Consider the following 12,440-nt stretch of genomic DNA (forward strand, 5'->3'; position numbering starts at 1 on the left):
CGTGGTCTCAAGCCTATGTAACTGGGAGAATGGTTTGTATTAACAGGAAAGTTGGGAAGAGGGGAACGTCTGGAGGGGAGAGAAAATAAACTCAGTTTAAGATGTTTATGGGACATCCAGTTTGAGATATGCAACAGGCAATTGGAGATGCAAGACCGGAGGCCAAAAACGAGATTAGGCCTGGACAAGTAGATCTGAAGCTTATCTACATCGATAATAATTGAATAAATAGAAACAGCTTCCAAGCAAAATAGTATAGAGACAGAAGAGAAGTGGCCCAGACCAGAGTCTTGGGAGATCCCCCCATTAGGGAGTGTGATATGTCCGAATATACTGCAAAGGAGACCATGAAAGAGAAATCAGGCAGATAAAGGGTATTAGGGGAGAGCAACGTCATGAAAACCTAGAGAGAAGAGAGTGCCAGACAGAGGGTGCTCAATAGTGTGAACTGCTACAGAAGGGTGAGGATTGAGAAAACGCCATTAGAAATGGCAAGGAAAATAATGTCAGTAACTTTGGTAATTGAATGATGAGGCCAGAAGCTAGACCACCAAGTTAAGAAGGGAATGAGAGGAAAGAAGGTAGAGGCACCTACCGTTCTCAAGGAATTTAGCAGCAAAGGGAGGACAGATACAGGAGCGGGAGTTGTGTGCATTGAATGCCGCTAGCCACAGTTCTATGCACGTTGCGGGGACCTGGATAATGATTAATTCATTGATGCTTTTGGAGAGTACTGACACCACATTTTAAAAATTTACTTCTTTTTTTTTGTTTGGCCTTCTTTAAGCATTGACAATGGTTCTGTTCTGAGGAGAGCGTCATTTCAGATGACTGCTAATGAAGAGGCATAACCAGGCTGGGGAGCTATGATTCCTACTAGTTCAGAAGCCATATGTGAAAAATCTGAATGGCCTATTGACTGGGAGCAAAGGCACCAGCAAAGCAAATAATTGCCTTTCCTTCTTCATACCTATTGGTGGGTTTTCAGATCATTTATTTCTTTATTACATCCCTGCGTCCCAAAACATATGCAATTCAAAGAAAAAAAAATAGTTGCAGCTACTTTTCCTCTCTCAAATCTCACACCTCACAAGCTGGTTTGTTGAGTTTAAGAAATCTATAATGGGAATGAACTTAAAAAAGGAGAAGTTTAAATAGAACAAACTTGAAAATGCACTAGCCCAACATTTCTTCCTTACTCCACATGATAGTGTGCATACAATTTGGCTGAATTCTTATGGCACATGGATGTCTGTGGTCTCCCAGGTGGTGCACAAGTAGAAACAGCAGATGGAGCTTCCCTTTCTCCAAACCCCAATCTGTGCACGTGTCTGAAGAAGCAGAATAGTGTTATAGGAAGAGTGCTAAATTTAGTCAGGAGAGACATGAGTTCAAATCCCACCCCAACACACACAAGCTGGGCAACAATGTACAAGTCATTTAATCTCTCTCATTGTCAGTTTCCTCTTCTGTAAAATAGGCATGATGTATGCCCTCAGTAGAATGTAAACTCCTTGAGGACAAGGGCAACTTCATTTTTCGTCTTTGTATCACCATTACCTAACATATTGCCTTATACATAGCAGATATTTAGTAAATGTTTACCAGCTTTCATTGAATGTGTTGAATTGATGAGACCCTGGGAAGAAAATGACTAAATATGACATTGTGAAACATCTGGAGCTCTGAACCATTGCCCAACCCTTTGTATTTCATTTAACATTCACTTTAGAGTCTGAACTGAATGCTACGGGACGCCGATTGATTTTTTTCAGCCAGTGGGTGCATAGCCCAGTAGTAAGCCTTCATAATATGTTACCACTTGTTTCCAACATCTTCAAAGTAAAGGAGTGTGTCCAAAGGAATTTAGGGAGTTTTTCAACAAAGTGCACCATTTGACATCGTATAGTAGATTTTCACCATTAGAAGCATCCTCAAGGCTTAGGGCTTCATCCCTAAAAAGGAATCACTTGTACAGGATCCTCAGTAAGCTGTCACCTAGCATTTGCTCAAAGGCCTCTGATGGGGGAGAACTGTGCCAGAAGGCAGGGAGTCTGCTTGAAAAACAGCTTCAAAAACTGAATCTTATGGCCAGATGTACTTCCAACGTGTCTCATTGATGAACAAAACCAGACCTGAAGATTAATGGCACAGCAAACGCTGAGAAATTCTAGAGTGCTCAGGGAAAATGGGAACGGGAGGCAGTGTTTCCCTTTCCAACTATGTGTAAGAGGAGAGAACGCCATATTATTTTGATCGTCCTTATTTTATGCTGGTCGTTAATATATATCAAGTTTACTGTCCCCAAATCTTTCCAGTATCTAACAACTCTTTACTTTTAGTGTAGCAAATTGATTTTCCTTATTTAACCCCCTAAGTCACACTGAAATGATGCTTATTTTCTGGCCTTTGTGTCTTACTACGAGATTTTATTCCAGAGGACTCAAATGTCTTTCTCCTGCTCCCTCTTTCAGTGAAGAAAGAAGCAGTCTTTGGTTTGGGATTGGTAATTTTGATTCGCTGTCTTAGAAGGGGACCTTGTTGAAAACTTAAGATAATAAATTGTAAAAGTCAATTAAAGTATGTAATTGGAAAATAGGCGTAATGGCCTATGCTTAATAGGAGATATTTACTACACTTAAAGCATTTGTTACATAGAACCAAATATTTTGTAGTCATAAAGAACCATCCTGAATATTTTGTAAATGGTATTGCTTTTTATTAAAAGAAAACTAAAAGTGAAAATTTAGGCTATAGGTATTGACAATTCTCTTGGCATCCCATCACTATACGGTTTTAGCACAATTACAATAGTCAATTTTTTTTCTCAAGAAACCAGAGGACCAGGACAGGCCATTATCCATGCCGTGGATAACATTCTCTAGTAATTCCTTGAATTATTAGGCATCAACTAGAATTTTAATTCTAGCTTGCAAGGGTCAATGTGATACAGTAATAAGAATAGTGGGTGGGGAATCAGGAGAGACCTGAGGTGAATCATGGCTCCAGGAATTGCTGGCTGTATGACCACAGACAAGCCCTTTGTGTCTTCATTTGTAACATGAGAATAATTATACTCCCACATCCAACTGAGAACGTTGTTGTGAAATTACTTTGTAAATTTTTTTAAAGTTATAGAAAATGTTTGTCATCATTATTAATAATTTAGAATAATAGATCATGGAATAAATAATGGATAAACAGGGACTTTAGCGAAAAAAAATCATACCAATCAAAATTCTGCTTCAGAGGATCTGAACTAAGCCTGGTGGCATAGACCTGCGCTCCCTGCTCCTGATTCATTTGTTTGGAGATTTTGAGCTACAGTTAGGTTAAATTTGATTGAGTGTCTACACTGTTGATGACTAATATGGTAAATCTCTTGTAGGGGGTGAGGGGGACCATGATACCTATGGATCCCAGGTCAGGAAAAAAAAAACGTTAAAATTTCTCTCCTGATTAGCACTGAGATGGTCATGAGTGGCTGAAATATTTTTTTTTAAAGAGATAAGCCTACCTTGGCCATTATCCAAGGCGGCTTATGTATCTCATATCACAATTTAATAAGAGTATTAATATAAAACAATAATACCAATCAGCATATTTTATAAGGGTGTCATTTAATTATAAGTAATTATTATAAGTATTATATTTTCATTATCACAACTGTAATTATAGCTAACATTTCTACATCGTTTTAAGATTTCCAAAGTTCTTTATGTATATTCCCTCATTTGATCTCCATAACAAGCCTGTGAATTAAGTGATAAATCAGTCAACAAGCATTTATTATGTACTTACTCTGTGCCAGGCATTATTATATGACACAATTTATAGATGGGGAAACTAAGGCTGAGGGGGGTTAATTGATTATCCCACAGTCACATGAGTAAGTATTATCTGAAGCAGGATTTGAACATAGGTCTTCGAGACTCCCCATCTAAGATTCTCTCTATTGTAACACATAGCTGCTTCTAGTCCCATATAAAGCAAGACTCTACTATCATAAAATTCATTATATAGGTATAGATATACACATATACACATATTTTTGTGTGTATGTATATATATATGTATATGCACATATATGTGTGCATATATGTATTTATGTTACCATTTTTTTCCCTGCTGCTATGAGGTCAGGAGGTAGTTCCTAAAAGCTAGAAGGAACTCTTGGGGATATCTATTACACCTCTTCCATTTTACAGATGCTAGAATCGGTGGCCAAAAATGTCTAGTATTTCACCTAAGGTCCCATAGACACATAGCAAAAACAGGACTCAATCTCAGACCTCCTGTCTCCTAAGGCTGACTTATTTGCTAGATTCTGTTCATAGCTACTGAGCCAGGCTGGTAGGAAACAAGTCTAAAGTTTTCTATGTCTGTTGCTGTTATTGCAACCAACCCAAAAGGATCCTGACACAAATCAGGAAGGAAGTTAGTAGAGGCAGAAGGATTGACTTCTCTAGCACATTCAGATCATGTTCAGATAAACTCCTCATGGCCATCTAAATGCAGATTAGGAGAGACATTTTAACCTGTTCTTTTTTTTTTTTTTCTGATCTGGGATTCATAGGTGTCATGGTTCTTCTTCGTCCTCTTCAAGAGACTCGCCATATTAGTGCCCAACAGTGCAGATACAATTTCCATTTTTGCTATCCAATCAGAATAATTATTTTGATAAATGTTCATGTTTTCCTAGCCATTAACTATTCCATTTAGAGTTGTGCCTGTTCTGTTGCAGAATGGATGGGGAGCTTGGGGAATCTGTGCGCCAGCTGACGACTACAGGGCATAGGCATTCATCTCCTTTAGTCTGATTAAATGGCTCCAGGGAATGAATCAGTTGTGGCCTGATGTAATCTGACCTTTTTGGTTTCATTTGCTTTCTTTTTCCTCACCATTGCATGTTTTGCCATTTCAGTTCCTCCGAAGATATATGACATCTCAACTGACATGACTGTCAATGAAGGAACCAATGTCACCCTTACTTGCCTGGCAACTGGGAAACCAGAGCCTTCCATTTCTTGGAGACATATCTCCCCCTCAGGTAAACGGAAATGTCTTAGCTCTGTTTTTCCTGTTCATTATCCTCCTGTCACTTCATCTATTCACCCTGTCAGGAATGTCACTGAATGTTTTCCTGTGGAATTGGTAATGTTTTCTTGAGTCATAAATGCTCTGGTAGTGGTGTTCTTTCATCAAGAAAATCTCGCCTTGTTGTTGTCCTTTTTTTTAAGTGGATGAAGTCTTAAGTGGAGATATCTTGGATAAGAAAGTTTGTTTTACACTGAACATTTGTACTAATTCAGTCTCGGCTTCATACCTCTAAAGTTAGGTATTACCTGCTGAGGTCATCAGTCAGAGACTCAGAAATCTAGAACCTCATGGGACCTTAGCTGTGCTCTAGTCCAACCTTCTCATTTTAATGGAGGGAAATTTATGCTGAGGGAATAGAAATGACATGTCCAAAGTAATGAAAGTAATAAGGATCAGAGGCAGGATCTGAAGAGGCTGAGGTTCTGCAAATTAAGGAGTTTTGCTTCCAATTTTAGTAAGTGTTTTAGAACTAGAGGTAACTTCATGATAATTGAACCACACTCTCTCCTTTTGCAAAGGAAGGAAATCAGTCCTGGGATGTCAAGTGATTTAGAATTGAAATTAGGGTAGCTCTCTCGTTTAGCACTTGGGACTAGAACACAGGATATCCCAGTTCTAGGTCCATGCCCAATAAGCAAAGTCAAATGATTATTTATGGATAAATGAATACTTAAAACTTTCCTTAGCTCCATATTTTTTTTAACTCAAGTTACATGAAAGCCATTTCTTAATGTTTGATCAAAGAAAGTAAAGGTAACTTCCATGAGGATGGTTTATTATAGGATGTGCATCTCATTTAAGGTAACTAGGGTTTGAATGAATTGTTTTGTGTAGTTTTAGAGGAAATAACTTCAAATGTGGGTGATGGAAAGGATTTTTAAAATAGAAGTCAGAATGGAATGTTTTCTGTAAGTGTTGGAATTTGGAATTTCCATTTTATTCTGCTAATGCTTTCTTTAATATTATTTATCCTTAAATGTCTTGGAGCTTCCTCATTTAGGCAGTAGGACTAATGAGACTTGCCCATATCACATGCTTAATATTTGCAGTAATGTAAGAAAAAATCAATATGACTCCATTATATACTTATGGAACATGCATTTACAACTTTGATGATATTCCTGGAGTATAAGAGCTTCTCACATCTCTGAGCACAGCCCACTCCATGGCTAATAAGACATTTCTTTCTGTCTCAGGAAGACTAATCGAAAAACATATTAACCCTTAGATTTGCAGAGATTATTGGTTTATCATGCAAGGTCGCATAAAGGTATTTGCTGTAGTACTGGGAGTGCTACTAAGCTACTAAATAGATGGTTCAACCTTAGACAAGCCATTCCATCTCTGTGGCTCAACTTCCTTCATCCTCTGCTTCCATACGTCAAGTATTTTATTGGTGTTGGTACATGTTCTACCCACCTAATTCTCCAGACCTCTGCCACTTGTGAGATAGATGGACCTAAGTCTATATAGTCTATATCATACATATCATATATATTTTTTGTGTGTGTGTATGTGTGTATATATATATATATACATAGTCATATAACTAAGGCAGGGTATAGTTGAAAATTGTATCAACGTCTATCGAACCTGGTGTTGAGTCTCCAAAAAAAGAGCTAAGCTGCTCTTTAGTCAAAAGAATCTTAAAGTTTAATAGAATTTATCAATGGATAGAGTACTGACTCAAGAATAAGATTTTGTGGGTTCAGATCTTCCCTCTGATGCTTACTACCTTTGTGACATTTGACAAGTCACTAATCCTGGGCTTCAGTCTCTTCATATTTAAAATTAGCAAATAGGATTAGTAATTGTATTATACCACCGAGGGTCCTCTACCTCTATGATCCTATGACCCTAATGAAGAAACTGAATGTACTGCCTTTCCAGTTCTATGTGATGCATCAGAATTCATTCTCTGATGGTGTAGGAAGCTGGAGTCACCTCCAGGCCACAATGTGGCATCAAAGAAAGGACCCTCTTACATTAAAAAGGGCATAATCTTCAATCATAGGATCATATCTTTAAAGCTAGAAATAGCTCTTGAGTTCATCAAAGCTAACTCTTTCTTTTTATTTTCAAATCAGAAAATGGATATACATGAACTTTGAACCAGTTTACATATATTACCAATGATTGGCATGTGTTCTGAAATATTAGTCACTGACTTAAGATCATAGAATTTGAGCTGGGAGAAGCCTTAGGTCTATTCCAAGCCCCACATTTTAAAAATTACTAAAACCATGCATGCCACTGTGTAAATGGACCATCACTGCTGGGTTCAATGAAGAAGTACAATGTCTCTTTAACCAAATATGTAGATACGGTAGGCAGGTCCTTATGCGTTCTCAATCTCTGTGCTCCCTCTTAACTAGAACTGAGCCAGTGACTATTTTGATCATTGCTCAAGCTACCCACCTTAATCACCGATACTGAGGAACTCTTTCTGTCACCCAATGATCACGTTTCACATCATCTAATCCTATTCTTTACCATGTAAAATTCCCTGTCACTTCCATGGTGTTGATTTGTCCAGCGACCACTTTTTGAAGATGGTTATCTATATTGGATAATATTGTCAGCAATTTGGTAACTGCAACTAGATCACATGTTATCCTATTTTGGACTGTTTACATTCAAAAAAGTTGAATATTTGAAAAGAGTTATCTACTCAAAGCAACAAATTTTCTCTTCTTTTTTAGGAAAAAATAATAAAATTAATTATGAAAAGGGATAACTGTCAATTAAGCTATTTTCTTTAAGAAAAAAAAAACAAGGAAAGAGATGCATTTCAAAGGAAGAATTGAATTTTAAAACCAAATTTCTTAGACACTTTTAAACGCCCCTCATTTTCACTTATACTCAATGGGCATTTATTGTCTAAGGCCATCTTAAGTTTCTGTAGATTATGAAATCCCAGAGCTATCAACACACTGATGTGGCCAAGTATCTTCTCTCTTCTGGTCAGGCCACTCATAACTGAGAAGTTTGAAGTAACTTCTTTAAATGTGAATCAAAGGGTGTGAGATTGATAAAAAAAGTATTTGAACTTGAGATCAAATCCTTGAACATTTCTGACTCTTCCCTTGAATCCCTTGCCCCTACCTGGCCCTCCCAGACTCTTCTTACCTGCTTGGTCTATAGAGGAAAAGTGGCCAGTGGGCCCTTCCACAGACTCTGCATTCCATCTTCCTCCTACTTTGCTTGTAATGGTCTTCCTCCCGTGTCTGGAGCACTCTCCCTCTTCATCCAAAATGCCACTTGGCATGTCTACCTTTTTTGAGGCTCAGTTCATGTCTTGCCTCCCACCACAGGTCTTGCCTCATCCGTTAGCGGTTACTCCGTCTTCATAGGAAAAGTTTCTTTATCTATCCCAATGTTTCTCTCCTACCTTCACCACAGTATAAACTAGAGGGCAGAGACTTTAAATTTTTGTCTTTTTATATGCCAGTATCTCTCACAGTGGTCTGCACATAGTAGGTGCTTAACAAACATCCCATTAAATTTGAGTTGTCCTTGCCGCTCTCGTGACTTATTCAAGTTGAAAATGAAAGCCCGGAAAGAACCAATCAGACAATTTGCCAAGGCATACTTATTGAGTGCTCATTCTGTGTCTGTCACCGTGCTAGCTACAGGGGAATATAAAGACAAAAATGAAGCAGCCAGATGCACATAAAAGTGTAAACAAAATACAGACACAATAAATCCAGGGTTATGTGGGGGAACACTAGTGCCTGGCATGAACCAGAGAGGCCCCATGCAGAGGGTTCTTGAAGCAAACAAAGGCTTCCAAGAAGCAGTCACAAAGGAGGACTTTAAGGACAGGGTACTACTTGTGCAAAAACCTGGAGAGAAGAGATATAATATGCAGTGTTTTGGAACAGTCAAAAGACTAGTATGGCTAGACAGCTGTGTCTGTGAAGGGAAGTGATTCATTAGAAACCTAGAAAGGCAGTCTGGAGACAGGGTGTGAAGGGTTTGAGATGCCGAACAAAGGACTTTGTGTTTGATCCCAGAGGTATTAGGGAAACACTGATATTTATTGATCCTGAGAGTGACATGGTCGGACACATGCTTTACCAATATCACAACTGGGTGGCTATTCCAATGAAGGAAGTTAAGATTTGAAGGCCAGAGTTCAGTTAAGCAGTGTTATAACAGGTGAGGTAAGATGTGACAAAGGTGTGACCTATGGGAATGGCAGTGTGAGTACAAAGAAGAGGACAGATAGCAAGAAATCCTGTGCAGGTAGCATCAACAAGGCAGCAATAGATTGAATAAATGGAGTAAGGGAGAGACAGGAATCAAGCAGGACTCTAGGTCTGGGTAGGGTGACTAGAAGAACATTATTGTCCTGAACAAAAAGATGGGAATTTCGAAGAAGGATCTATTTTGGCAGAAAAGTAGTTGCTGTTTTCTACATGTTGAGTTTGAAATGCCTACAGGATATCCTGTCTGAAATATCTAGTAGGCAGTTTTTTATATAGATACTATAGATCAAGAGAGATTTGGAGAGCCTATGTAAAACTAGAGTCATCTGCATAGGGATGTTCATTTAACCAGTGGTAATTAAGGAGTTCACTAATAGACTATAGAGAAAGAAAATAAAATATCAGAGAACAGAGCATTCATATACACCTAGAGTTAGCCACTGGAATGTGGCTGATAATTCAGCAAAGGAGACTGAGGAAGAATGGTCAGATAGGCAGGAGAAGAACCAGATGCAAACAAGGTCATGAAAACAGAAAGGAGAGAGCAGCTAGTAGGTACTTTCATTGGAGTGTGTAGTCAACAGTGTTCAATGCTACAGAGGGGTTTAGAAGGATGCAAAATGAAAAAAAAAGCCATTGGATTTGACAATTGAGAGATCATGATTACTTTGGAGAGAGCAGTTTCAGTTGAGTGATGAGATTGGAAGCCAGATTACAAGGGGCTGAGAAGCATGGGAGAGTGGAAGACATGGAGGGTAAGACTATAAATAGCTTTGTATAAGAAAAAAAATGCCAGTGCTAAGTGATTATCCATCCGCTGGAGCAGTACATGGAGCAGCATGGCTGGAGTTCGAAAGACCTAGATCTGATAACAGCCTATGACGCTAGCTGGTGACATTTAGCAAGTTACTTAGCATCTATGAGCCCCTTGTCCTCATTTATGAAATGAGGGGACCTCTAAGGTCCCTGCCACCTTCAGATTTATGACCCTAAAATCCCATGATCCCACTGCTTGCTTCCCTCCTATTGTCACTCTGATGTCTCTCATTTCCAAGACCAAACAGCCACAGCTGTGGGATTTTAGTTCATCTAGCTTACGCCCCCTTCCTCATGAATAGTTAAGGCATTTTTGACAACCTCTTCTGTAGATCTGGTCCCTGTTTCCATCACCAGCTTGTTTAGTTGACAGAACTTTTTTTTTTTAAGAAGCGAATTCTTTGAACATTTGAAACTGTATTTTGAACCTAATGAATCATCACAGTAGTTATTGAACATGAATTCAAAATCATTTTCACATCCTTATCATAATACAGTTTTCAAATAAGCCATATTTCGAAATAGTACTGATCCAGAAGATATGGATTTTCTATGTTCAAACAACCTCTGCTAACCAGGACTCCTCAGGTTTGTTTTTAATTTGTTTTGCTTTCCCAAACTAGAGCATTCAGTTCAGTGTAAATTTGATAAGCAAATACTACATTCAAGACAGCCCTGATGAGTTCTGGGATCTATGCAAAGATAAATAACACTCTGCCCCTGTCCTCAAGGAACTTCTAATTTGGATGCATAGAATCATAGAATCATCTCTCTTCCAGCTCCAAATCCGTAATTCTTTGAGTATAGTGAGACAGGTGAAACACAAGAATAGAGTACAAGAACACAAGGGAGTGAGGAACAAAAAGTTAAAGGAGTCTGGAGGAATGGAGGGCATGTCTGCCTGGGGAGCAGGATAAGGAACATCAAGGGATGTTTCCTGGAGGATGCAGCCTTTCAACTCAGCCTTGAAGGTCAGGGATGATTCCTGTAGGCAGAGATGGAAGAGGGGTCCTCCACGTAGGGAACAGCATGAAAAGAAGGGCACAGACCATGAAAAGCACAGGACTTGTTCAGGGAACAAACTTATTAGAAACTGGGTCAAAAGGTGTTCCAAAAGACCCCAGGCAAAAAAAACCAAGTTTGATCCATAAAGTTATATGAGGTTTTGAACAATTTCCCAAATTCCAGATGTGTTGAGTTGGCTTCATCAATACACTGAACAACATTGGAAAAGGTTTTTGGAAAAGTATGTAGCTATAACAACAACAGCAGTAAGAATTTATACACTATGTTTTGAAATGAGCAAATAATTCACCAGCATGATCTCATTTGAACTTCTCCTGATCCCACCTCCAACTAGTGACTTCCTCTCATGTTATTGTATATTAATGGGTTGATTTTGTAGATGAATGTGTGAAAATAGGTGTATCTATGTACACACCGAGATTCAAGAGTGAGGGCACAATTTCCATTGCTTCTAGCTCCAATCTCCAGGGTGAAGCAGAGTAAGTCTCCTACCTCTTCCACACAAAACCCCTTCGATGCTCGAAAATGGCTCATATTCCCCCTGAGTATTCTCTTCTCCAGGCTAAGAATCCCCATGTTCTCCAATGGCTCCTCATTTTTCAAGATCCCAAGCCCCATTATCATCCTGTTTACCCTACTCAGGGGGCAATTAGGTCACACAATGGTTAGAGTGCTGGGCCTGGAGTCAGAAAGACTCATCTTCCTGAGTTCAAATCTGACCTCAGACACTTACTAGCTGGGTGACTCTGGGCAAGCTGCTTCACCCTGTTTGCTGCAGTTTCTTCATCTATAAAATGAGTTGGAGGAGGAAATGACAAAGCATTCCAGTATCTTTGCCAACAAAACCCCAAATGAGGTCATGAAGAGTCAGAGATGACTGGAAAATGGCTGAATGATAGCTTATACTCCTCTGGACATTCTCATGTGCATCAGTATTCTTCAGTTGTGTACCCAGAGCTGAGTACAATATCCCAGAGACAGCGCGACCAGGCCAGAGCATAGACAGTTAAATGTTGGACAACAGAAAGAAAATTAACAAGGAGCAACTCAATGTTTTTCTTATAAATTGTTTATTATAAGAAATGTGAATTTCTTGGAAAATTGTGCCCTCACTCTTGAATCTCAGTGTGTCCCTTTGGCCATTGGAATGAATTTAGAAGGAAAATATTGACTTACACCTTTGTTATACCAAAGCTTCTATTTTCCCATACCCATACTTTGCTCCCCCACTACACACACACACACACACACACACACACACACACACACACACACACACACACACAC

General features: G+C 38.9%; 1 protein-coding gene across 1 annotated transcript in view; it reads left to right on the plus strand.

Annotated features, from left to right (window-relative positions):
* NEGR1 (neuronal growth regulator 1) overlaps positions 1-12,440 on the plus strand; it is a 1,063,275-nt gene that overhangs the window by 606,207 nt on the left and 444,628 nt on the right. Inside the window, exon 4 of the mRNA XM_027874094.1 lies at positions 4,925-5,050. Within this exon, the coding sequence (XP_027729895.1) occupies positions 4,925-5,050 (126 nt within the window). The remainder of the gene's footprint in view (positions 1-4,924; positions 5,051-12,440) is intronic.

This window comes from Vombatus ursinus, unplaced genomic scaffold, assembly GCF_900497805.2.
Source record: "Vombatus ursinus unplaced genomic scaffold, bare-nosed wombat genome assembly UNPS02014804.1, whole genome shotgun sequence".
Taxonomy (NCBI): Eukaryota; Metazoa; Chordata; class Mammalia; order Diprotodontia; family Vombatidae; genus Vombatus; species Vombatus ursinus.